Here is a 26,410-nt window from a genome sequence, read left to right on the forward strand (position 1 = left end):
CCCCGGTTACTTACTTGCTGTGTAGCACAGGACACATCAGTGATGCTCATGTGCGTTGGTCATGCCAAGGATGCCAGAGGTTTTGGGGTGGGAAAACTCATTGTTTTCAAAGACGTTTGCATGAGCCAGGCATCATGTGCCTGGCGATGACCTGCCTCATTTCCAAATCCCCTCCTTGGTGGAGACTGGCCCTTGGCTGCCTCCCCCCGTGGTGTGAGGGACGAGCCAGCGCTTGCTTCTCGCTGCGATCCCCTGGGGAACCGGGTGCCTTCCTTCAGCACGCGCGCCCATCCGTCTCGTACTCCCGTGGTTCATCTAGGAGCTGGAATCGAATGAGAAGCAAATTCCCCCCCCGTGCTCCTCCAGCACCGTGGTGCAGGCATCCAGGGCAGGGAGCAGCTCGCTGCTCTGAGCGCCTGCATCGAGCCGCGGCGTCTGTCCTAGAAAGACAGCCAGCCTCGACTTAGTCGCATGTAACGGCGACTCAACCGTGTTGTAAGATAAGCTGTTTCAGAGGTTAATTACCCTCTCATTTCAAAATCTATGTGGATTTGTGAGGCTTTTGTAAGCCCTGGCATCTCCCAGGTGAGTTCCTTTTTATAGAAGTATAAAAATAAATGGCTAAGCTTCCCAGAGAGCCAGGCCTCAGGGCAAATCCAGCCCAGGATGCCTGGAAATGTCACAGCAGAGGCAGCTGTGACCCTCAGTAAGGACACAGACAGGGATGGGGACACCTCAGGTCTTGGTTGGACCCTGCCTGGTGATGCTGAGCCCGGTGTCTCCCCTGCTCCAACAGGAGGAGCTGGCCAAATAATAAGCTTTTATGTTTAAGAAAGCAACGTGTTTCTTCTTCTCCCAACCCTATGTAGAGGAAAAAGATTTTGGTCTTTGGGAAAAGTATAATCGCTGCCAATTTTCATGGTATCCTGAATGGGATTCCAGAGGAAAAGGTTTGCAAAGCAGTCACCCAAAGGTGTCCCATTCAGCCAATTCTTTAACTAAATAACAAAATATACCAGCTAGAGGAAGTGTGATTTATTTTGGGGAACATAATGTATAGCAGCAATTGGGGAAAAGTTGAAAAGTGGCTCAAATTTAATCCCTGAAAATGAGGCAGCATCAGCTTGCTGAGTGTTTGTTTCTGGGTGAAATTTGTTTTATTGTTTTTTAACCAGATCTCGAAGGGAGGCTGTACAGCTCGGTCCCTCCCTTGGGAGAAACAGGGTTAGGGTTGGGGCGTGTGCGCGTGCGCAGGTAACCTGCCTAGGGGCACGCTGATGATTTCAGACTGCATTTCTACCCGCTCTTCCAACCCTTCCAGCTCACGCTTCTCTGCCCTCCCTCTGTGCCCCTGCCCATTTGGGAGCACAGATATAAACCCTCCAGCCAATATGTTTCCTCTGGGGGACTGGGAGCTTTGCCTGGAGGGTGCTCATGGCTCTCTTCGCATCCCAAAGCTGTCCCTAGAGTCAGAGCAAGGCTATTTCCTGGCGGCTGCTCCCGGTGAGCTCACGCCGTGGGTGCTCCTGCAGAGCTAGGGTGGCCGGGCAGGTTGTGGCTCCAGCTCTGCTGGAAACCTTGGAGCTCCTGACACTTCACCTCTCCGCGTGCTCCGTCCCAAGGGAACACAGGTAAGCTGGGCTGGGGTGAGAGGTGAGCAGTGAGTGAGCGGCCGCTGGGTGCTCTGGGCGCTGCTTTTCCCTTCCCTTTTGCTGCCTCTGCCTCATGTCTCCACCGTCCCCTCGCCACCTCTTGACTGAGGTCAGCTCAGCTGGGAGATGGGCTTTACCCTCTTGGGTCTGATTCTGCTCTTACCCGGTGCAACCGCTTGCACTGCTGTAAGCACATAACGCAGAACACCGGGGATCGGGAGAGGGTCGCTGCGGTGCAGATGAGCACGCGGAAACACGGATCACAAAGAGTCAGACCTCAGCCCAATCTGCCTGCCGTCTACTTCGTGCTGCTTGGGGCTCAGCTGCACTGGGGAACCCCCCAGCCTGGATCACCGAGGGGGCATCGCGAACTTGCAATTGGAAAAGAGCAGTGGAGGTTTATCCACAAGTCAGTTTATTCGGTAGAAGCAGGAGCCTGTAGACAAGCTTGTTTGTGTTAGTGCTACTCCCGGCTTTCTCCCTTTGAAATTCTTCTTGGGAAGAGAGGCAGAGGAAGCTGCGGTTGCCTCACACCACTGCACACCTACTGCCGCCGCTCAGCTCTGTGGTGTTACTCAGCTGGCACCGCTGCAAACAGGGACTTGGCTGTTTCTCCATAAGAACACCACCAGCTGATGAGTGATTTTAAGATAAACTTCCCTTCCCTGTGCTAGATTCAATGCTGAAAGGGTTTTCGAAGAGCAGAAAGCTCTGCTTTCTGACCCTTTCCGCCTGTGCCTCAGGAGCTCCAGGATGCCGTCGGCGTGGTCGGTGTCACGCTGCCGCCTGCTCCCTCTGCGGAGCCTGCAGTGTGCCCAGGGCTCCACCTGCTCCAGGGATTTTCTGGGGCTCTTGCATACCAAATACCCAGCCACTGGGGTTTGGACGGTGTTCCCAAACACCACTAAGCTTGGCACCCATCTCTTTAGCTGTCCGTCAGCCTATAGGACAGCTCTAAAGCCTCAAGGATTTCTAACAAAATGCGGCAAATGAGAAACTTGATGAAAATTTTACTTTTCCAGAGGAATGAAAGAGGGATGAGAAATGATGTGCACATTGAGGATGGGGAAGTCTTTAGCACGGGGAAGAATAATGGAAAAAAAAGGTTAGATTTTTTTTTTTTTCTAGAATCCTGCTTTTAAATGCAGATTCTGCCTCTGCCAGAGGTCCTGGGGCTCCTGCAGTGCGGAGCCACCCGGAGCATGAAGCTCTGATGCCTTTCACTGAGCTGCAAGGACGGGGCTTGCACAGGAGGCGCACACAAAGGGAAATCACTGCTGGCAATGAGACATCCCCGGGCCTTTGCTCTGTGCCCCAGGACTCTGGGAACACCCAGGGATGATATTGGTGCTCACACCGCGCAAGACAAGCTCCAGCCCTGGGGAGGATGCTAAGAAACGACTAACAAGGACAGAGCCAATGAGCAATAAACCCTGTGGAGCTCCACTCCCAAAAGGTAGCGCACAACCCATGAGGTGTGGGGAAGTCCTCTTGGCAGCGAGATCTGAGTCATAAAGAAAGTGAAGCAGAGGGAGAAGACAGGGTGACAAGGGCAGGGCTGAAATGGGGAAGCATGATGTGGCAGAGATGACCCCCGCTGAGGGATGTTAATGCCGTGGATGGGGCTGCGACGACCGTTCCCAGGCTCAGAGTTCAAGACCATTTCCTAGGGTGATTTGTTACTCCTGATCGTGAGGAGAGAGCAGGAAATATCTGCAATGTGATATGTGCTGGGAAGAGGATGAGTCTTTCATAGCAGGGTAAGGATGCTGTGCAACACGAGCACGCGCGTGTGCAAGGGGCAGGCAGGCAGAGCGCGTCTCCCCTTTCCCTTTGGGTGTGCAGCGTGCTCCTTCCCCAGCTGCATAACTAACCCGCTCCTCTTCCTTCTGCAAAGGCAGCCCGACGATGCCGAGCATATTCTCCTACCAGAGCGCCGAAGTCGACTGGTGTGAAGGCAACTTTGAGCACTCGACAGTCATTGCAGAGTACTACAACACCGTGAGTGCAGGCGCGTCCAAGGGGCAGGCGGGGGCGTGAAGGGGGACGGCTGGGGGCACCCAGGAGCTGCACCTGGGAGATGAGACAGGGCAGCCTTTTTTCCTCTCCTGCTGCTTGCTCCTCTGAATGTGCCTGTGTTGGAGGGTGTTTGTGCGGGGAACGTTTTCTGAGCTTCAGGTGAATCACAGGGCTTTCGTTGCGTACTGCAGGCAGCTGCCCACCAAGCGGGCTGGGGCTGGGGATCCTTTGGGCACGCGTGGGGCTGAGTTCCCACTGAGCAGTCTGGCAGTGCTCCTTAGCCCAGATTTGTGAGATCCTGTTATACCAGTCCTGCAGCTCTCCTGCCAACTGGGGTAAGTCCCATACAGGGCTCATATATTCCAGTTAAATGTACAGGAGTGGCAAAACGAGAGACAGTGCTTGCATGAACCGTGTCGGGCGGGTTGGGAATCCGGAACTCCAGGCAGAGAAAAGCTGACGAGTGAGCCAGTTTCACCTCCTGTGATCCCCTTTGTAATCCAAGCTCCATCTAGCACCAGTCCCTCGAATGCAGCCCCCTGGCTTAAGCGTGGCTGGATGCGCCCGCATTTGTCTGCGGAGGACTCGGTAGATAACCGCTGTCCGCGAGCGCGTCCCTCTGCCTCAGTGCAATTATGGGCTGGCAGGGGTGTGAGGCATGCAGATTTACAACCTTCCAAAGGCCTTGTTTACAACCTTTAGCAATTACTGTCTAACACTAGAACTTCTTGTTTCCCATGGAAATGTCTTTTCCTTTTTTTTTTTTTTAAATATTTCCTGCTTTTAATAAATTGCCTATAATAATGATAATTCCTCCACCTGAATCCCGCAGCTCCCCAGCTCTAATTGCCCTGCTGGGGTCTCAGAGGAGGGATGCTCACATTGTGTCTAGTCCCTGCTCTTTGAGACAGTTAACAAATAAAGATCTGCTGGTCCAGACCAAATCCTGCTCCCCTCCAGCATCCAGTTGAATGTGTTGTGCTGATACCTGTTCACTGGCACCGCATCCCTGCTGGACGGGTGAAGAGCTGCAGAGCAGGGGGGTGGAGAAATCACTGATACTCACTGCAGCATGTCAAATGTAGCTGGAAATGCCAAATGCCTCTGAGTTTTGGAGTCTCGGTGGCAACACTGGAAAGGGGCTGATTTCTGCAGGAAGTCTGAAAGTGAGGCTTCTAAAATCAGAATTCATGCTGGGAGATACATTTGCCTAAGCTCCAAGTTTAGTACACAGGCAGCATTTTTCAAATGTGTCTTTGGAGCTGAGACCCCATTTTCACAAGGATCATGATTTACACCCAGCCGGTCCAAGTGGCTCAGGATCCTTAGCACACCAAGAAGCATCTCAGGAGCTCAACAAAAGCACTCACGTGTTTGACTTCCCTGCAGCATACTGCTGGACACCAGTCGGTGTGTCCAGATGCATAACTATCTTTCTTGGGACCCAAAGTCCTCCAATTCCCATAAAACATTAACTCTGGGTTGCTGTGTGACAAAGGCTTCTAAATTGTGAGCTGCTCCTGAGAACCTTACCCCGGTGCCTAGTTCCGGACTGAGGTCCCTACTAGCTGCAGCCATCCTCCGTGCCTCCGCACTACGCCGGCATTGAGCCACAGGCTTGTCGGGATGAATTTCCACGTGGCAGGACTCAGACACAGCTTCCCTCCAGGACAGGAAAACTTGTCCAACACACGTCTCCGCGCAGGTGCAAAATAGAGCGATGCTGAGCGATGAGGGCAGAGCAAACCCCGCAGGATTTTTTCTGGTATTAAACTAGCCCTTGTTCCTCCCTGATCTGAACATGGGGCACCTTCTTCCCAGCCGAGAAAGGGCTTCTTTTGTCCCTGTGCTGATCTCCTTCTTGCCAGGTTCACTTTTACCAACCCGAGGAGCTCAGCCAAGTGCCTGTGCAGTGGAGGAGCGGATGGTACCACTCCTGCAGTTTCTGGCTTAAGGTGTGATTCCTGTTTAGGGAAGCAGCAGAGATCGAGACATGCCTTGCACCAGGGCTGGTGTGTGGTCTTCTCTCCAAGCAAAGGGAGAAAAAAGAGCAACCCTACACGAAAGCGCTGCTGTCTGAGCATCTGACAGCATCCCCCAAAGCTACGCCATGCTCAGGGCCAGACCTGGTAACCAAAAGCAGGCAGGATAATCACCAAATGGGCATCACCCCTCAGTCCTCGCACACTGGCTGGCATTGCCTCAGCCTTGCAGCAGCACTGGGGGAGCCCTCTCCGTGCTTCGGGCTCCCTCACACAGCCACGTCCCTTGCAATGTGCCCTAATGAGGGGACTACGGAAATCAGACCAGGCTGAGATCTCCTGCAGGCCCTGCCGGCTGGCAGCATGCTGCAGACCCAGCCTGGGCTCAGGGCACCGTCTCAGATGCGATCTCAACTGCCCTGGTCTCTCTCCCTTCTCTCCTCCATTCATTTGGTACCCACGTTCAGATTGCTTCCTCCCTGCGGCAGGCTTTATGGGCCTTATCTCTCTGCTCTGCCCAGAGACAATTATCTTAATATCGACTTCAGCATCGGCTTGCCAGAGTTTTAGACGAGCTGGGAATCCAGCCAGCTCCTACCCAAGGCTCCTGCACCACTAAACCAACGGGGCTTCCTAATGGAGCATCCCCTGCAACGTCTTCTTCCCAACGCTGCCCGGGGCTCAGGTCGGGTAGCTTTGTGCCAGCAGCAGCAATGTGCTGCTGAGAATTGCTCTGTGCCAGCCGCACTCACTCTCAGCCCTGCTTGGATTGGATGCTTTTCATTAGAAATAAGCACTGGGGGTATGAACGGAGAATGTAAACAATATCATTAAGTCCCTAATAATTAATACTTTGTGGCTCATGATCATACTGCAGTTCAGCAACAAAGTGCCAACTATTTATAGTGACTCAGTGACCCAGAAATTTATTGTCTTCTGGCTGTTTGTAGGAGAAAAGTATTGTGCTACATGAGGGTCATCCGTCAGGGACCTGTCATTCTACCCTCCTTTCTTTCCTGAAATGACTGATGAGGATGCTGGTAACGACTTCTAGATCCTCAGCAGTTTCTGGCAAAGCAGCAGGAGCTCTGACACTGCTGCATATCCAGAGCTCCCGGACACTTCATCGATCAATGCCGATAAGCCCGACTGCAGGTGCAAATCACCCAGATACGCCCAGAGAAGCACTCACTTCCGAGCGTGTCAGAGCCGTGCTGTACGCCCTGGCTTCCTGCACGGCCCTGTGGCGGCACGGACGCCTCCCGTGCTCGCCTGCCCGGCAGCTCCTGTGCAGAAGGGCAGCTCCTCGCCCCGCACGCTGCACGCTGTTCCTGCCCCAAAGCACCGGTGTGACACTGCGATGGCAGGGCAGGCAGCCTCAGCTTTGGCGCGCAGGGCTGGCTATTAGGAACTTGCTATACAGGTCTGGATAGCCTCTGAGATACTCGCTTCTGTCTTTGGCCCCGTGGGCTTTTCTGTTAGCTAAAGCTGGTTTGTTGGCCTTTAAGTGTATGAGTGCGCTCCAACGAGGCTTTTAGAAATATCCTTTCACTGCAGAAAATCACAGGATCAGAGAAGCATGGAGAGGTTTGGGTTGGAAGGGACCTCAAAGCCCACCCCGTCCCACCCCTGCCATGGGCACGACCCCTCCAGCGGCCCAGGCTGCCCCCAGCCCCATCCACTGCACCCACAGCTCCTCGGGGCAGCCTCAGCCAGGGCCTCACCACCCTCAGGGGGAAGAATTTCTTCCTTCTATCTGATCTAAATCTCCCCTCTTTTCATTTCAAGCCCCCTCCCCCCCCTTGTCCTATCCCTACACCCCCTGACACAGAGTCCCTCCCCGTCTCTCCTGCAGCCTCTTCAGGCACTGGCCCGCCGCTGTGAGGTCTCCCCGGAGCCTTCTCTCTCCGAACGCCCCCAGCTCCCAGCCTGTCTTTGTAGCAGAGCTGCTCCTGCCTCTGGGTGTTATTGAGGTCCTCCTCTGGACCCAGGCTGCTGTTGTCCCCTTGCCATGCTCACAGGGCAGGTAGAGCTCTGCAAACCAGCTCCTGGTGTCCCAGTCCACATCAGAGGCTCGTTCTCACCCTGCTGTGGATGGAGAAGCAGACAGGTTCTCTGCAGGTCTCTCCCTTCCTTTTAGGCTGCACAGTGTGCGTTGCACAGACCCTGGGGCCTTTCCCATGATCCTGTTAATGCACCAGGATTAGAGCCATGTCACTGATCCCAGTCTTGCTTTGCTCCTAGTGAAAGAAGCAAATGCCAGCATAGGCTTGGCTCAGGCACCTGGAGCAATAACTCACACTCATTAGGAAGTGGGACACGGCTGTGAGCTCGCACGGTCATTTTGCAGGGCTCAGTAGCTCTTGCAGGTCAGTCCACGCCTTGGCTCCGGCACCAATCTCTTGTCTCCCGTCCAGGGCAGGCGGAGTGAGGCGCTGCCTCCCTGCCAGAGTGAGCCAGGTACAAGCAGAAGCTGTGCTGGGGGGCTAAGGGTGAGCAGAGACTCTGGAAAAACTTCCCGGTGCTCGCACTGGGAGCAAATCCCTTCCAGCCAAATTAGAGATGGAGATTGCCACATCTTAAAGGGATGATAAAACACAGCATTTGCAAAATCAGGGCTAGGATCCGATGAGTGATGAAGACCCCGTGTCACCCCCGAGCTGCGGTTTTCTAGCGGTTCTCCCCTAAGCTCTGAGCCTGGCTGCTCCGTGAGGAATCACTGCAACCTCCACAACTCTGCTGGCACAGATCCCCCGGTTATCACTCCCTTCTGATATCTGATCTTGCACTTCTGATACGGAGTTAATGAAGCGATAATGTTGCTATCATGTAATTAATGGCACTGTTGCAATGCCCACTGCAGCAGGGATTCAGACCTCCCTATATGCAATCTCAAATTCCTGCATTTCCTCACTTTGTCGTGCGTGCTGGCACTTGCACTGTTGCCTCTTCTGCAAGCATTTGCTCTCTTTTTGCCATCCCCACCTGTTTTCCAAAAGCCTCTTTAACCATTTCACAGGAAAAAAAAAAAAAAAAAGAAGTGTTTGCAACGCAGTTTTTACTTTAATATGCGGTTTGGTTTCTTGATCATTTCCGAAATGTTTGACCTCAAGCATGCAAGTGGGATCAGCACTTCCCTTCTCATAGCTGGAAAGGACACAGGCCTGGATTTGGCTCTAAGCACCTGTAGAAAACCAATACATTTGGCCTGAGAATTGCTATTAATAGGCGCATCAACTCGTTTTGTGAAAACCGCGGTGAAATTCAGGATTGATCTCTGTGTGTTAAAGGGAATAGAGGCCTTACATTAAGTGTGAAATGTGCTTCCCCCTGGAATACGAGAGGGTGTGTTTCATACATATGACAACATCCCTGTGATTTGCAGCCCTCTTACCGTAAACTCAGATCCCACGGGACACCACAAGCCAAGCTTCGATTTTGCAATTTACCTGGAGCACACCGGGGCTGCTGAGGGGTGAGACTCCAGCTGTGGGGTCAGATTCCAGGCCTGGGGTCTGGGACGGCGTCTGGCTGGAAGATGAAAGGAAAAGGACTGGCAGGGCGAGATAAAAGTCATCCTGGTGGCTGGCCAAATGGCACCACAGCAGATGGCTCTGCCCTGCTCTTCCAAAGCCCCACAAAGCTGCCTGCAGGTAAAACGTGGTACCAGAGCCCCAACCTTCCATGAGCAGTAAAGGTTTCCCCTGGGGAGCCCGAACTTCCCTGTGATATACCCTTTACTGGGTTTGCACAATCAAGCGAAAGTGCCAAGCTAAGAACCCACAGAGGTAAGGGAACTTTCAAACTTCTTTCCCTCATTGCTGCAGGGTGGAGAATGCCTGATCCAGCAGATGGGTCCAGGCTTCGGGCACTCCCTGCTCCTCCCCAGCTCCCACATTTTCCCCATCAGCGCCTGCTGTTCCCTGAAGCATTGGCACTGTCAGCAGCAGGCTGAGCCCCAGCACCATCCCCTCTGCCCCAGACAGAACGAAGCCTGTCAACGAAGCAGTTTTTCAGAGGTAGCAAACAGGGACGAATAATCCTGCTGCGTTCATTTGCAAAGTATGTTCAAAGGAGGTTTATGAGTTCACGTAATTACTGGTGTCCGGAGTCCTTTCCCCTCCAGGCCAGGTGGCTTTGCACCTGCCACCAGAGGGTGGCACCCAGGTCCAGCTCCCACCTCTGATCTCCTGCTGGTCCTGCGCCCGTGCCCAGCACACGACGGTTTCCCTGGCTGCAGCTGGCAGCGTGGCCCAGCTCCACGTGCCCACCAGCCCCTCACAGTGGGGTGGCTGCTGGCCAAGGGGGGCAGCAGCCAGCTAGGGAGCTTCTGGCACACCCGTGCCACAGGAGATGGCTTCAAACAGCAGAGCCATGGCTTGAATACACTGGGCAGCCAAAGCTGAACCATCATCGGAAAGGGGCACAGCAGCTTCCCCTGGGCTTGCTGTCCTCAGAGGTACTTGCACAGAGGGCACAGCCCTCTGCAGCCACCTGTCGCAGCAATAGCTGCCCTTCCAGTTCCAGCCTTGCGTCTCGAGAAACGCCTCTGCCCTACTCCTGTGCCAAGAGCAATACCTGCCTCCACGCGATGCTTTCCACAAGAGATCAGTATCCTCTTCGCATGGGGAGATACGGAGGCACAAGGTGGGATGGGACTTGCCCAAGATCATGCAATAAGCTGAATGTGCCTCTTGTTTTCCAGATCAGCAATGTCAGCTTCTTTGTCCTTTCGGCTGCCCTGCTCTACCTGAACCGGCAGTACTGCCAGCAGCGCGCTGTGCCCATGTACTTTGTCTCTGGTCTGCTCCTCTGCGTAGGTGAGTGCCAACATCGTGAGATCAGGCAGGTGGCCAGAGTACCTGACCATTTATCCATGATACCTTTAGCTTTGGAGACTGGTTTTTAGTGGCCAAAGCACAGGAACAAGCTGGGGTGGGAAACTGGACAGCCATTTCCGTGTGAAGCCCTGCAGCTCATGGCTCCCACTGGCTGTGGGCACACAGCTTCCAGCCTGGTAAAACCCTGCGGTGCTCTGTGAACAGACTCATTCAGGCCTCCATCCATGCCGAGGTCCATGCCCTGCCCTTCAGGAATGGCGTGTCTTTAGGAATTGTCCCCAAGTACTTCCCAGGCCAGGTTGGCTTCTGCTAGCACAGAGTTTTGCTGACACAAGCTGTCCTTGCTCCTTACAGGTGTCTTCTCCATGTACTTCCACATGACTCTGAGCTATGTGGGACAGCTCTTGGACGAGCTCTCCATCCTCTGGACGCTGGCTGTGGCGTATTCCTTCTGGTACCCAAAGGTTTACTTCCCCAGGTGCATTAAGAGCAGGTACGACTCATTGGGACACAGCTGCTGTCTTCACGAAGCTGTGCAGGAGACTTTGCATGAACGGTTTCAAAAGACAGAGATTTGGGCAAGCTGCTCCTTGCAGGTGGTGTGGCTGGAGTGGGCAAGCCTGGGGATGGCTCTGTTAGGAACATGGGGACTGCTCCTGTTTGTGTAAATTTTTGGAGGGGAGCACAGAACCATCTGGGGACATGCAGGACCTGGGGGCTTTATACCAACTAGGAAATTAGTGTTCCTGAGCACTGACATTCAATTACCCACGCTGACTAACCGTCACAGCATCCCCTGCCATCCACAGAGAGCTTTCCCTGAAGGTTAATGGGGTTTCCCACAGGCCAAGCTGGTACAAGGTAACACTCCATGTTTGCAGCAGGGCTAGGGCAGCTCAGCAGGATGGATGGGGAGACCGGGCGAGCACAGATCGACAGAAAGAGGAGCTCAGCAGGGGTTTGCTAGGAGGATGCTCCCATCCTGGCAGGCTTGCTGGAGCCTTCTGAGCTAGCCCAGAAGCCGTGCAAAAGCCTGCTCCGAGTCTGCTCCTCCCATGCCAACGAGGAGGTCACCAGGAGTTCACTGTGGAGACATGGCTGGGGGAGGCAGGGAGAGGGGAAGGGACTTGGGAAGGGATTTGCATGTGAAAGGCCTCTCCGAGCCCCATTGTTGTTCAGTCAGCCCGAATCTGCATGTTTGCACTGCCGAAGCCCCGCTTTGCGACCCTTCCCTGTGCAAAGCTCCATGCCTCTGCCTCCACGCCTGTCCCTGGCATCGCCACGACAGGGCACAAGTCGCCTCCTGGGCTGTGTTCCCAGCTCTGCCCTGGACTAACTGGGGGACCTTTGGCAGAGCCCTTTTCTGCTCTCTTCTTGAGAAAGAGGGAGCAGATACCCCAGCCTTCCTGCCAGGCCACGTGCAAACAGGTTGGAGGTGCTGGGGAGTGGCTTCCTCTCTCAGGCAACGACCAGGACCTCTCCAATCCTTCACCTGCTGTACTGCGAACCCTGGGGACACTGAAACTCACTCCCAACTCTGTCTACTCTGTCTCCCCTTTAGGAAGCATTTCTTCTGGTTGAGTGGTGTCACCACTGTGGTCAGTACCTTGATGTCCTTCATCAAACCAGCCTTCAACGCCTATGCACTCAACTGCATCGCCTTCCACCTGCTGTACCTGACATGGTGTGAGCTGAAAAAGTAAGGAGGAGGCTGAGAGGTTCATCTGCAGGTCCACTGCACGCTCCTGGCAGGCTGCCACATAGCAGGGACTCTGCACAGCTCAGTGCACAACAGTGAATGGAGTCCAAGGGTTCTTCAGGCACACGTTGGACTATCAGCTGTACAAAGGATGGGGGCAGCCTGGGAGGGACCTGGGAAGAGGCACAGGCAGGGCTGTGGGCAGTGGGATACAAGAAGGATGTCTGACCCAGGTGCCATGCAGCATGGGGCAGTCGATGGGCCAAGTACATCTTCTCCTCAGCTGCCATCTGCAGCTCGTACCCCTTTAGCCTGGGACTTGGGAGCCAGCATGGGGTCGGGGGGAACCCATCAGGATCCATGGAGAAAGGCAAAGGTGCATCAGCATCTCTGAGCATCATCCTCACCCACAGAAAGTCAGAAACCCTCTCACCAGAGCCACACTTCTCCAGTTCTTGTGGTCTGATGAATAGTCTCCAGCAGAAACCCACTGAGTTCTGCCCTGTTGCATTAGTACCTGCAGCAAGAACTTACCGGCCCTCTTTCACTCACTTTTCTTCCGGCACTCACTTTCACTCACTTTCCTTTCCTTCTCCCTCTCCTCTCACTGTGTCTTCCAGGTGCAATGACAAACGGGTTCACCGGATGGCTGCAGCCATGGTCGTGTGGTGGGCACTGGCCATCACCAGCTGGTTAAGTGACAGGTGGCTTTGCTGGCTCTGGCAGGCGATCAGCTTCCCCTACTTCCACAGCTTCTGGTAAGAGCTCCAGTGGAGAGGCAGGAAGCCTGGCTCAGACATTTCAGGAGCTGAAGGGGCACGGAGGATGAGGAAGGGCAGGAGGGATGTGATACTTGACGAAGAAGCAGCTGTATCTCTGCCCAGCCCTCTCCCCTTTCCTCTGTCACTATCGATGCTGCTCCTCACCCTGGCCTCAGCCCAAGGATTTGCCTTAATCACTGCTTAATATCCCTTACCTCCTCCGCACCAGCCAAACGGTGTTTTGCAAGTGAAATTGTTCTAAAACTACTCCAGCTAAGCTTCTTGCTTTCAAAACACTGCATCTGCTCCCAGGCAGCAACGTCAAGTGCAATGTTCTTTACTTTAATATCCAAACTGAAAGACAGTGATTTGCTTGAGCAAGATGTTTCAGCGCCTGCCCAAGTGTTGCTGTAAGTGCCATGCCCAGCGTGCATTCTCAGATTCATTCTCACAGATCACTGGGATGACTGGGCTGGATACCCAGACCGAGCTAAGCTAGGCAAGGTGAAATGGGTGGTTTGGTCTGGGGTTTAAGTCCCATGTGTCACACCATCCTCTCTGTGCAGGGAATTGCCCAGCCCCAGCCCACAGAGCTCCTCTGGGATTTCCCCATAGGCACGAGCCCTGCAGGACCCGCATTCCCTGCAGCTCTAATGTGCATCATGGGTCTGGAACCTTTGCCGGCTGTTGCCATACCCCCTGGCTGTAGCCTCACAGTGACAGCACCAGCCGTACACCGTCACAAGGTGCATGAGGGGCAGGCTGAGTTACCCTGTCCCACACATGTCTTTTTGGGTTTCTTGCCAGGCACGTGCTGATAGCTGTGTCCCTCCTCTACTGCTTCCCGCTGGTCATCTACTTTGACGTCAACTACGAGATGCCAACATTCAAACCAAAGCTGGGATATTGGCCCAGTGACTCCTGGCCTGTCGTGGTGCCTTACGTTGCCCTGGAGGAGCCCCACAAGCAGTGCTAGAGCCGGCTGCCCTCAGGCGTCCCTCGGGCACGGGGTGCGTGATGTACACACGTGCGTCTGCATGAGGAACACCTCGGCTGTGTGCCTGTTCCTCGGACAAGGGCAAGGTGGCTAGTGGATGGGGCAGGGAGCAGCTGAGGCCTCGTGATGCTGGGCATGGAGGAGGGTGGGAGTCCCCAGTCTTGGAAGACTGCCCAGAGCAACCTCCGGGATCTCCTCCTCCGGCGGATCCCCCCTGAGAAGGGGAGGGAGACCGTGCTTCTTCTGTGTCTTCTGCATTAGTCAAGCTGCGGCACCCCTTGCTGACAAGGGCGCAGCCGAGAAGACAGAAGCCTAACTGGTGACAGATGGGTTTGTTGGGGCTGCTCTAATTATTATTATTAATTTTATTTATTGATGGATGTGGTTTTGCTCAGGAGAGCTGTGCATTAAAGAAATGGACACTGACTTGCACTGAATCCCTTCCTTTCCCCTGACTGCACCATATGCCCCTTTATCTGACAGTCACTCAAGGCAGCCAAAGCTCATTCTGATCTGGGGATATCCTCCTGAGTGACAGCCCAAGAGGCTCTGCTGGCCTCTTAAGGTGCTCTACCCTAGGCTCTACCCATTCTTCAGCCCCTCCAGCCCTTGTTCCTCCCCAGCTCTGACAGCTCCCACTGTGTAACTTGGACACTCCCCTGCTTACCAAAAATGCTGGCTGGTGGCAGAGGGCGAGGTGAGGAGCTAGAATATTAGATAAATGTGCCAGCACATTTGCAAGGACAGAGAGAAGATGTAAAGCCTCAGAGAAAGACCGTTGCTGTGCCAAGGGTCCAGAGCAATACTTTCCAGGTTCTCCCCAAAGCATGATGGCAAAGAAGTTGCTCCTGTGGCTGTGGGATGTGCTGCTGTTCTCCGAGCCTTGCTGCATTACAGGGACAAGTTAAACCATGTCAGGGGCCTGGGTCCTTGCACAGTTGGTGGGGACCCTCTGGAGGGCACCAAGAGGCTGGCTAAGAGGCTGAGGTTGGCTCCCTGCAATACAGCCACGGCAAGGTAATGTCACTCTGGGGAACCACAGGCTTTTGGGGCAAAAGTAAAGCAAAAGCAGAAGCACTTTGGGCTTTGCCCCGAAGAAGATGGCGCTGCACAGCCCACTGCAACGCACGTTGCTCGGATGCCTCACGGGTCCCTCTGCAATGGTCCCCAGAGCCACTAGATGGCAAGTTTGGCTCATGAACCCCAGGCAATATTTCATTTTTCACCCTACGCGAGGGCTGAACCCCACAGGCCTGGTTCCCCTACCATCCCTGTCCCCCGGCGGTGGGCACAGCCACCTCTCCACCAGCACAGCCACCACCGAGACAGCGGCCCGGGGCACCCAGGGCCCGGCCTTTGTCTGCCCTCGCCTCCCGCTCCCTCAGTCGGCCTCTTTGTCTCTCTCGCCTGCCATCACTCTTGCCTCTCCCCCATCACCCCGTCTCCCTTTCACTCGCCCTCCCCGCTTCGCTCCCACTTCTCCCCCCGCCTCAGCCCTTTCCCCAGCCCATCACATTCTTCTGCAGCCTATTAATAACTTCTGGGCAATTGCACCGGGTCCCTGCTGGGCCCGGCCCCTCCGCCGCCGCAGTCCTGCGCAGCCACTGAGCGCGCCGGCAGCAAGTTCAAAAGTGCAGCGGGGCTTTCACAGCCCTGCTCCCCGTCAGGGGGTGGAGGAGGCCGCTCGCGAAGAAAGGCCGCGTTGCCAGGGAGCCTGGCACAGGAAAAGGGGGTCACCTTCGCCTCCGAGGGGGACCAACGGAGATGGACGGGCGCCAGCAGCCCCACGGCCTGGGGATGCTGAGAGCCACGCAGGGATGGAGGCTGAGGCACGGGCGAGGAGGGTGAATTACCCCACCGCCGGCTGAGGAGTGGGTGCGATGCTCTGGGGAGAAACCCAGCGGCAAAATCCCCCCGTGTGGTATGGTAATAAGGGAGGTGTCCCAGGCACCGCTGCCTGGAGAACAATGTTGCTGCAGTTGAGTGACTGTAACAGGCCCCGATGACAGCCGGGGCCACGTTAAAAATGCCTATTCAAGCAGATCAAGACATTGAGAGGCCTCGTGGGGATCTGAAACCCTCAGGGATTTCTGGATGAAGCCAGAAGCTGAATCCCCAGCCCTGGGAACTTGGGAGGGGAGGGTGCGGGGGGTGCAGGGGGAAGAGAGAGAGAGAAAAGAAAAGAAACCCACAAAGCAGCTTTAGAAGGACTGCAGTGCCCGAGGCAGGGCCTCCTGCTCCAAGCGGGGCCACAGCCTGAGAGTGAAGCTGCCCTGACACCGGTACGTGACTGTGGTCCGGGCATGCCAGTGCTGCTCAGGGTTCTCTGAAGCTAGTCTCGCACCTCCAAAATGTCCCTGAGCTGCAGGGGACACCCTGCCCTTCCTGCCAGGGAGCTACAGCTCCCGGCTGCGGGTGCAGCCTGCACTGCAGAGCCGACAAACACCCCATAAAAATGAGTTGTGGCATTTCTGAATGAAAAGGGGTCCCGCAGGAATGACCGGCATGATGGAGGGGTACGGCTGGGAGCCCTCAGAGGACTAAAGGCAACACTGGCCCCTTCTTGACCCCCAAATCCCTGGGGAGCTCTGGGGGTACCCCTGAGCCATGCCTTGCTGGGTGCAAGCAGCCAGCATGCTCAGCAAAGCAGGAAATTGGCAGGGCAGGAAGAGCTGCAAACCCACGCGCTCGGGATCTGAGTTAGGACTGGTCAAAATTAAACCCTTCCTTCCCTTATTTTTGCCAGATGAGCCTTAACCCGGATCATTTTCCTGATTTGGTTTGCCATGTGGCTGCCTCAACCACAAGAAAAGAGGGAAGAGACGGAGCAGGAATGAGGAAGAGGACAGAGAGGCTAGGCTGCTGCTTTCAACTCATTCCAGATTAAAGAGGTTGTGAAACGGCAGCATCAGTTGAGTCTATTTGGTGCAATTGCAACACAAATGAACTAATAATGTTGATAACACACCAGTCCTGCAGGATCAAGGATTAACATTTACCTGTTCTGCTGCACCAAATTGCCTCCTGCTGCTATAGATTTACACTGCAGGATTTGGCCTGCAGACTGGAAACTTTTCAAGGCAGAGTGATTTATCTGTAAAGGACATTGCACATTCAGGGACCTGCATAAATAATGCAAAAGTATTTAATAATAACCTGGCCCCTGCTCTTAACAATGCCAGGAGAAGAAATTGCTTCACTGGAGTGCCTCTTGTGCCATTTGCAAAGATCTTTATTTGCTAACTGTCTCAAAGAGAAAAGAAAACAGTAGTTTTGAAACACGGAAAGGATGTCGCTAGGTTCTGGGATTTTATTGCAAGCCTGGCAATCTTTATGATTGACTTAAAGAACCCTTTTTCTGGAGTCATATTAAAACAACATTAACTCATCTTAAACTTTTTTCGGTTTTGATCTCCTAGGTCAGCAGTCAAAGTTTGAAAGCATGACTGCAAAGGGCTGCGAAACTCAGGAAGGAAAGGGATAGGCTCTAAGAATTATTACCTCTAAAAGCCTTGTCCTTTCGATTCTAAGTGCTACTTTTGAGATTTGACTCAGGATTTCCAACTCAGGGGCTGGCAATTCTGTCACGCCCACATCACAACTGCTAGGAAAAAAGATGTCTAATTTTTTCACTGTTTTACCTATCCACTTTTTATATAAGACAAAACTAGCTGTAGGGCCATAATCAAATACCAGGATTTTCCACATGTTAGTGGTTGTTTTGGACAGATGAAAGGTTTAAGTCCTGATTAGGTGAAAGTCGTATTTCAATGAACATTATGTACCCGTGTTTCCAGCAGTCAGGGTCTTGTGGTGCCCTGCCTATGTCTTTCTGTGTTAGCTCACACAGTGGCTGCACACATAATCAGGGCCAGTTTCAATCAGTGATCATAGAGGAGACGTGGGTAAATGTTGTTCCTTAGTAAGGAGAAGCATGGCTGTTACGTGGTCAAATCAACTGGTTGACAAAAAAGATTTTTGATTAAAAGATCAAATGATGTTTTCAGCTGTTTCTATAAAGCCTCATGATTTGTTTCCACTTAGAAACACATTTTTCACTGTTCTTTTCAGAAGAAAACCAAGCAGTTCACATTTGTCTGATAAAGTGGTTTCACATAACTTCAATTCTCTAGTAAGGGCTGCTATCAAAATACCTAAAATGGAAGGATTAATTTTTCTGTGCCTTCATGTTGCAGCTCAGAACATGGTGTCAGTTAGGGCCGTTCTCCATTTGTTCTTATTCACTTTCTATGAACATTCAGTCACTTGGGTTCCAATTCATCACCTCACTTAAGCATGTTTCTCTATAAATGTGTTTAAAAGTAAAATTGAATCAGGTTGTTCTCCTGAAATGGTACACTTAGTTTCACTATCACGCATGTTTAACAAAAGGAAAAGATTTATCTCAAATTCTGAAGTATTTACCAAAAGCAACATCCAATTGTGCACCAGGTTATAAAATTCACAATCTGCATCTGATGCTGCATTGATTTAGACAGGCCTTCCATAAGAGACCAGATGTCTCAGTTCACTAAAATGCTTAAGCATATGTTTAATTTTAAGAATATGAATATTTCTATTGATATCAATGGCACTTGCTTACATTTAAGAATACATTTTGCTGGGCTGAAGCCAGAAATAGTGCCATGTAATGCCAATAAAGTGCAAACTGCAACATTTCTCTAAGTGCTTGCTGGGACCAATCTAAAAATGAATCAACAAAGAACCGTAATGTGAAAATGCAAAAATTAATATATGTGAGATTTTGTTGTTTACTATCCTAATACTGCCAAGCATTAACATCCACCAGAATACTGCCAAGTGAAATCAAAACTGAATCTGTGAAATGGAACAAAAATGGCAACAAGTTGGATTTCTTATTCATCATGATTCATCCTATCAGACTTAAAGATTTACTAATGTAACACAATAACATTCACCATCCTGACGGAAAGACATACAGAGATTAAAGACAGGGTCTGACCCCATTTGTACCATCCTTAATGTGCACTAAGACGATTCAGCTCAGAGTACCAGTCCAGGCTGAAGTGGATGCTTGAAAGAGAGAGCAGGATCTTCTCTGTAACAGTTGGCACAGAGAAGAAGTGCCTTGAACAAGGATAACATTTAATGATCAAAATATCCTAAAAGGTCATTAAAAACATGATTTTGCTCTCTGGCTTATTGTGCCTTACCTTTCACAGGACTCTATGAATTGCCATGTTATGAAAAACTGACGCAAATGTCTAGGCACCAAACACTTTAGTTATTTCTATTTGTTCCCATAACTTTATTCATCATGAGCCCAACAGTACTGCCATTGCCAGTGACCCATGTAGACCTGGGACATACCCCTTATTCCCTTATGATGGTATCGTAATACAAACAGCTATATATCCATATGCAAATGATTGCTGTTTTCAAGCTGTTCACAAGCGACCTTATACACTGCCCATACGGTACGGTAATATGTTTTCCACATATGTCAGATGTTTCATGACACATTTCACGCATATATTTAAAATAGACTTCACAGCATATAAAAATGCACAGGCAGTGGAGGAAAATGGCCTACATCTGCAATGTTTACACAATGCATTTCAGAATTACGTGAAATGTGTCCAAATTGATTGTATTCTTCATTCAGCTAAAATATTGATAGCATATAAAATGTACATGTAATGGACTCACTCATAAGCACGTATTACAATACTTTGCTCTGATGCCTGAGTAACAAATGGACAGTATTTGTTACAGCTCTGCCTTCACAGTGTAGCTACACAGACAGTCCTCAATTCTCTCTGTGTTGGTTTAAATAGTATTTGTTGCATGCCTATGTTGTTTTATATTCCAACCCGACTCTCTTGAAACCATGCTGGCTGGGCCTTTATGGAACAAAATCAAGCTTCAAGGCATTTGAGAAATGCTACACTGCCAAGATAGGATTTTGGTGAGATCAGGTGCGCTATTGTCTCATGGGTAGCGATATCAGTGATAATGATTAAGTTTCAGTGATACAAATTTCAGCATGGTATTGCCAGCCAAATTCCCTGAGACACAGGCAAGTTTGCATGTACTGCGGTGTGGGGGATTATCTCAACTGGTGTCCTACCTGAGCTAGCTAGATTACAGCTGGTTTGCATAGATTTACATATGTGGCGACCCCACCTCCAGTTGCTGTGTAAATAGGTGAAAGCCACAAAAAAGCTCATTTCATATAGTTCCAGCAAAACTGCCTACTTTTGGTGGAAACTGTCATGAGAGCAGCTGACCCAGAATCCACAAACATCAGAAATTCCCATTAATTTGAATGTTACAGATTGTGAAATGCCACTCCCTGAGCTCTGGGATGTCTCACAGCCTGCTCTCAGTATTGAGAGGACCAAACTACCAGGATGGAAATGGCCAGTTGCTCTGAAAACCACCAAGCTGAGCAACTGGGGCTGGAAAGAGAGGGAACACCAGTCCACAAGAGGAAAAGGCAGCACACTGTGCAAGCCATAGGTCAGGGTGCTCAGAAGCATGGCAAGCATGGGTATGCAGTCACAAGACCTCTGCAGTAGAGCCCTGGAAAACTACAGACACTGGGAATACCTTGGCTGGGGAGAGGTTATATATCAGACATGGTATTTGTCTAGGATAGTAATTCCTTCTCCCATTTTGGACTCTCTTTTCAGTCCAGAAAAGATTCAGAACAGGTTTTTTGGTACTAGTCAGATCCTGCTGCTGATCTCCTCCTGTCATGTCCTATTTTTCAAGCTATTTTCCCCTGATATTTTTCAGTCGTCTAAAGGCTATCCCGTCTAGAGTGACCTTCACCACTCTGAAGCTGGCCTCTGTCTGACCATGCAGATGATCATCTTTCAACGACTTTGGCATCAACTGCAAGAAGGCACATGCAAAGCAGACACACATTTCAGCAGTGAACCTCCCTCCCTCCTGTTGAACCACTCTTGTGCTTGCTCCAACAGGCACATAAGGTGCCTGGGCCCGTCTTCTCCAGGCTGGCAGCTCGTATTCAGTGCTGGACAAATCCAGGCTGTGAAATGCTCTTCGTGGCGGGTCCAGCCGGCTGGTGGGATTGGCACGACACAGACCGTTACATCACTTGGCCAAACCTGACCTCTGTCTGCAGAGTGCAAGGGAAAGGTATTGTCATCCGACGGCTGCTCAATAGCCAGGCAGAAGGAATTGATAGGTGTCAGTTCAGCCTGCAGTGGACCAGTAGCTACATTATAATGCCAACCTCACCTTTGGTGTTAATGAGGCCCCTTCATTAACAGCCTCGATCAGAAGGGTCAGGGACTGAATAGAGACGAACTCCTTTCTCACCCAGAAAGCTGGTCCTTCTCATTCAGAATTGAAGCACGTTGGCGGAGCAGTTTGAGGACGTTTGTGCTGCCCATGTTGCATCTGCAAGGGACATGACGTATTTGTGACTATTCATCCGTCTCTTTTCACCAGCACTAAATACACAGAAAGCAAAAAATAAATTCTCATTGTGTTCCCGCTTACTAAGAAATTTTTCCCTCTTCCTTCTGGTTTGGAGGGTTATTGTACACTAAAAGCCTTTTGCATTTTTCAGTAGCTATAGTAAGCTATAATTTAGATTTTCCTCAGGCACAAAAGAACTTAGTTAAGCTAAATTGTATTACAGTGTTTTTTTCTACTAAGTCCTTCATTAATAAGGGAACTAAAGAATTTCCAAGCTGTCTGTAATTTTTCCCAGATGTAGCTAGTAGTTGCTACTAGTATCTTTCTGGCAATCAGAGGTTTTGGCTATTAACAATCTGGACTTTCACTGTACTATCCTGGTGTTAAATATGTGCTGTGAATACCACAGTGCGGAGTGTGAATTGGAGAAGGAGGGGAAGGCAGAGAACAGGCAAAGTGAAATCATTTTTAAAAGAATAAATATTGCTGGGATTAACAGCTGATTCAAATGAACATGCTTCCCTGCAGGGATCCAAATGCTGATTAGCAAAACAGGAGCCCTGCTACTTCAGAAGCAGCATTGCTGCAGAACTTAGGTCTTCTCACTCACAGATTTCTCTCTTTTTCACTACCTGTTTTGTTTTCTTCATGGCAGCCAACACGGACGAATCCTACGCTGAGCCTTTGGCATGAACTAAGGATGACAAAGGCCATGGACAGCAGTACACGAACCGAACCAACACCCAGCTCCCTCAGTGCTCAGAAAAACCAAATCCTCTCTTGAATTCTGGTTCAGGACTTTTTCTGAGGCTGTAAGTAAAGATATGACACTGTTGTTGGCAAACCCATGGTAAGTACCAGAAGAAAGATATGCAGCCCTTAATACTTAAAACATCGTCAGTTGTCTGTTTTGATTGCGGTTATGTTCATCTTGGAAACACCACAGAGTACTTGGCTCATCAGATACGCTTCATGAAAGTAGACAAGGACCACTGTAATCATTTTGCAGCTGGTAAGTGACTTACATAGGTCCAGAAGAGGATTTAGGGGTCTTTCCACTCAGTAGTGTTGCACATGGACACAATGCTGAGGTGTGTATTTTCTCAGAGAAACTCTGCTCAAATGCAAGATCTCTGTCTTAATCTTGAAGTCCATAGGACAATTACAAGGTCATTTTTTCTACGCTGTCTGACTCTACGTGCTGGGGACAGCCTTCCTTGTTGGCTGGCTGGTGTCCAAGCCACTCAAAGTACAGACTGACCACAGAACTTGTGGTCTTCGGCTCAGAGTGGGAAAGGGGAAGATGCAGCTAAAAGAGTAAAGAGAAAATAATGATGAATGGCAATAAACAGTAAAACAAACTTGCTTCTCCAGAGATAGGAAGGGCAAGACAGGGTTAGACAAGAGGCTGGCTGCTGTGTATATAATTTACGCACAGACATCCACACACACATACATATCAGTAGACGATAGGGCCTTAGAGCGGATTTGTCAGCCAGCCATCCCAGTGAGAGATGCCAAGCCTACAGGAAAGAACTTTTGCTGCAGAATGAGAGCAGGCTGGCAAGTAAACAATTTGGGTGGCTTGGGTTACATGCCTGGGGGGGCTGCAAGAGGGGTGCTTGTGTGTGTTTGGGGGTCAATGTTGCATTCCTGCAGAGAAGGGAGAACTGAGGAGGAGGGGAGCAGCACGGGAGGAAGAGGAGGCGTCTCCAGAAACTGTTCTGATGTCTGTTGCCTGCTCCCCAGGCAGAACCTCCGGAAAGTTGGAGCAGGATCTGCCAGGAGCTGGCCAGCTGGCCAGGAGGTATCTGTAGACACCTGAGCGAGGGCTATGCTGTCCCAGGTTGCACGTGACGTGACCTTCCCACTGAAGCACTAGGACTAATTTCTTTCCAGACACCCCAGTTGTCACCTCCTTCACCGATGCTCCCCAAGAATGGTGAGGTTTGGCCTGTAGAACAGTCATGGTGTGTACAGGCAGGAATGAGAAAGGGTGTGTTATACTTTCCCAGGACTGTAGATTAGTCTGTGCTGGGTGAAACACCGCAGAATTATTTCCAGTCCTGTGTTTATCTGGCCAAGGCAGAGACAGGTGCAGTGCAAAGTCTTTTCTCCACTTTATTTTCCATGATCCCCAGCTCTCAGGGGACAGAACCAGCCCTTGGCATACTGTGGGCCAAGCGGGATGAAACACACACCTTTCAGCCCAAGACAAGGATCTCTGAAGCAAGGCTTTCAAAAGAAAAATAAAAAGCCCAAACAAAAATTAGGGAGAGCTGTCGTGCTTCATTTGCATATTTGAATATGCAGATCGGATCTGTTTCTTATCCATTGGCACTGGCCCTACTGTAGATGGCAGCAACACAGCAGATCTCTGCCAGAATACAGTGCCACAAAGAAAGACGCTAATTGGATTTGCAGACGCTTATTGCAAAACCCAGAAGTTGCTGGAATAGATATAAAGAAACAGGAGCTCAGCCCACGGCTGCCTTGGGTGCGAAGGCACTCAGCTGACAGCTCGTTAGTTTGAGATGTCCCTGCAAAATTAGAAGTTTGGAGGAGCCTGGGTGGCTGCTGGCTACACCTTCCCCAGCACAACCAGCACCTGAAACTCCCAACACTCTCTCCTGTAGAGACTAGCAATTTTTTTTACCCTTGGCTGCAGGGTGTTTCTTTTTTTTTTTTTTTTTTTTTTTTAGCTTCAAAAGAAAATTGGGGGTGCACTTGATCACTCATTGGGCTGGAAACTGTTCAGAACAGGAAAGAGCTGGTGCAGCTAATGCTGGTTGTAGGAATTTCTCTCCTAGAGTGCTTTCACAGTTGCATGTAAAGAAGTATCCTGGCACAGTTTAAGCTGATCCACTCGCATGACTCCAGGGGTGCTGGTTTGGAGCACGCATCGATGTAATGACATGCATTCTCTGAATGTGGCACCCCAGCTTCTTCAGTACAACGCAGTTTCATGGCCAGGTATTGGACTGCCTCTCTGGGTGCTTTTCCCTCCTGAGAAAGTGGAAGCTGAGATGCCTAATCCAGGGTTTCCCATCCCTGACTTGGAAGTGCTTGGGTCCCATCCTAGGCCACAGAAAACCTGGAGCAGTGACTTGCGTCCCAGCCAGCAGACGTAAATATAGCTGGGGAAATGCAGTGCCGAAGTTGGAGGTCAGCCTGGGTCCTGCACTGGGAGAGCAACAACGAGCTGGGGAAAAACAAAGGCACCCAAAAATTTTCACCGATGGGAATCAAAATTAAAAAAAAAAAACTAACGAAGTTGCACGGGATGTAACAGACAACTTTGTGGGAAAGAGAAAAGTTCAGGGTCTTGTGTGTCTGAGCAACACTTCTTGCATTTGGACCACATTCAACAGAGTAAGAGTGCAGTCGAACCCTCCACTTGTGGAAGAGGGAGACATGTTCAGGAAAGATCCAGCCCTGGGAGCTCATAACGAGTAAGGGCTGTGATGAGGCTGAGAATGAATAGTAAGGACTGGGAGTTAGGAAATAAAAGACTTAGCTCTAAGAGTCATGTGCATGGGAATAATGTCCACAATTAAAGGTATCAATGAGAACCCCCAGAGAAAGAGGCCTTGTCTCAACAGAGAAGAAAAGAGACTGTCCGAGGAGATGTCTCTTGGGCCTGCATCAGACAGGAACATGGAAAATTAGAACCGGAGCGCTTAAAAGAAGAATCCAAATCAGGCTCTTTTTGTTGTTGTTGTTAACTGAAGCGATTAAGCATTTTGCTTTACTAATATCTTCTATCAAGCTGATGAGGTAAACTGGCTCTTTAGAATGATTTGGGAACTGACTAATCCTTGCCTGTGGCTATCAGTTAGCAACACACACAGCATTATTGGCTAACATGCATTTTTCTGCTGCCTTACAGAGATCAACAAACTATTTCAAGAAACCCGCACGAAGAAAAATTCTGCTTTCCTCCTAAGAGAAAATTTGCTCAGGAACAGCCACAAATTGCACTTGTAACGGCAGCCCTCCGTTAATTTAAGGCTCACGAAATCGAGCGAAACAACTTGTCACTGAGAGTCGGGAGAAAACGTAAACAAAACGCCACTTTTCAGATGCAAATGTCGCGCTCGGAGTCAGCAGCGGGGCTGAGAAAACCGCGTTTGCAGGGCGGGCGGCTGCTAACGGTGCCTCGGCCGCAGCCAGCGGCTCCTTTCTCAGCCACGACGGTGACCTCCGGGCTCGTCACCCAGCTGAGCCCGCGGCCGATAACCGCTGCCTCTCTGAAGGAATCCCTCGGAGCATTTGCATTGCAAATCCGCTCGCTCCGGGCCAAACCCGAGATATCGTTCGCCGCCGAGGCGCTCCGCGGCGAGCACCCCTCGCTTCCCCCCGGTCTCTACCGCGGCGAGCCCCGGGCAGGGCGACCCGCGGGGCCGGCCGCCGGGGGACGAGGGAGGCCGGGGGGAAAGCGGGAGAAATGGGGGGAGCCGGGGGAGGAGGGGAAATGAAGGTGTGTGGGGGAAGGAGGAGGGACAAAGGGGGGAAGAGAGGGAGATGGGGTGGGGGGAGCGGCCGAGGGGAACGGGGGACACTGAGGGAAAATGAAGGCGTGCGAGGGGGGAGCGAGGGAGACCGAGAGGAAAATGAAGGGGAAAGGGGAGAAAATGAGTGCTATTGAGGGAAAATGGGGGACGCTGAGGGAAAATGAGAAAAAAGTGAGGGAAAATGGGGGACACAGAAGGAAAATGGGGGAGAGTGGGGGAAACTGAAGGTGCGTGAGGGAAGAATGAGGGAGACCGAGAGGAAAATGAAGGAGAAAGGGGAGAAAATGAGGGCTGATGAGGGAAAATGAGAGAAACTGTGGGGAAAATGGGGGACACTGCAGGAAATTGAAGGTGTATGAAGGGAGAACGAGGGAGACTGAGAGGAAAATGAAGGAGAAAGGGGAGAAAATGAGTGCTATTGAGGGGAAATGAGGGACGCTGAGGGAAAAAGGGGGACGCTAAGGGAAAATGGGGGACATTGAGGGGAAATGGTGGACCCTGAGGGAAACTG

The 26,410-nt window shown here is 51.2% G+C and overlaps 1 protein-coding gene across 4 annotated transcripts; it reads left to right on the forward strand.

Annotated features, from left to right (window-relative positions):
* The first annotated feature begins 1,294 nt into the window (after nucleotides 1–1,294).
* ACER1 (alkaline ceramidase 1) lies at nucleotides 1,295–14,377 on the forward strand. 4 transcript variants are annotated; one of them, XM_083810718.1, is made up of 7 exons: nucleotides 1,295–1,631; nucleotides 3,554–3,653; nucleotides 10,359–10,473; nucleotides 10,849–10,987; nucleotides 12,056–12,193; nucleotides 12,814–12,951; nucleotides 13,762–14,377. In XM_083810718.1, exons 2-7 carry the CDS (start codon nucleotides 3,561–3,563, stop codon nucleotides 13,928–13,930), a joined length of 792 nt encoding a protein of 263 aa, XP_083666844.1. In that variant the 5' UTR covers nucleotides 1,295–1,631; nucleotides 3,554–3,560; the 3' UTR covers nucleotides 13,931–14,377. The 4 variants fall into 4 exon arrangements, with proteins under 4 accessions (XP_083666844.1, XP_083666842.1, XP_083666843.1 ...); XM_083810716.1 differs by having other exon boundaries at nucleotides 1,296–1,631; nucleotides 3,550–3,653; XM_083810717.1 differs by lacking the exon at nucleotides 1,295–1,631 and adding an exon at nucleotides 3,152–3,412 and having other exon boundaries at nucleotides 3,550–3,653.
* Nucleotides 14,378–26,410: the final 12,033 nt, after the last annotated feature.

The sequence above is a fragment of the Anser anser genome, assembly GCF_964211835.1.
Source record: "Anser anser genome assembly, chromosome: 25".
Lineage (NCBI taxonomy): Eukaryota > Metazoa > Chordata > Aves > Anseriformes > Anatidae > Anser > Anser anser.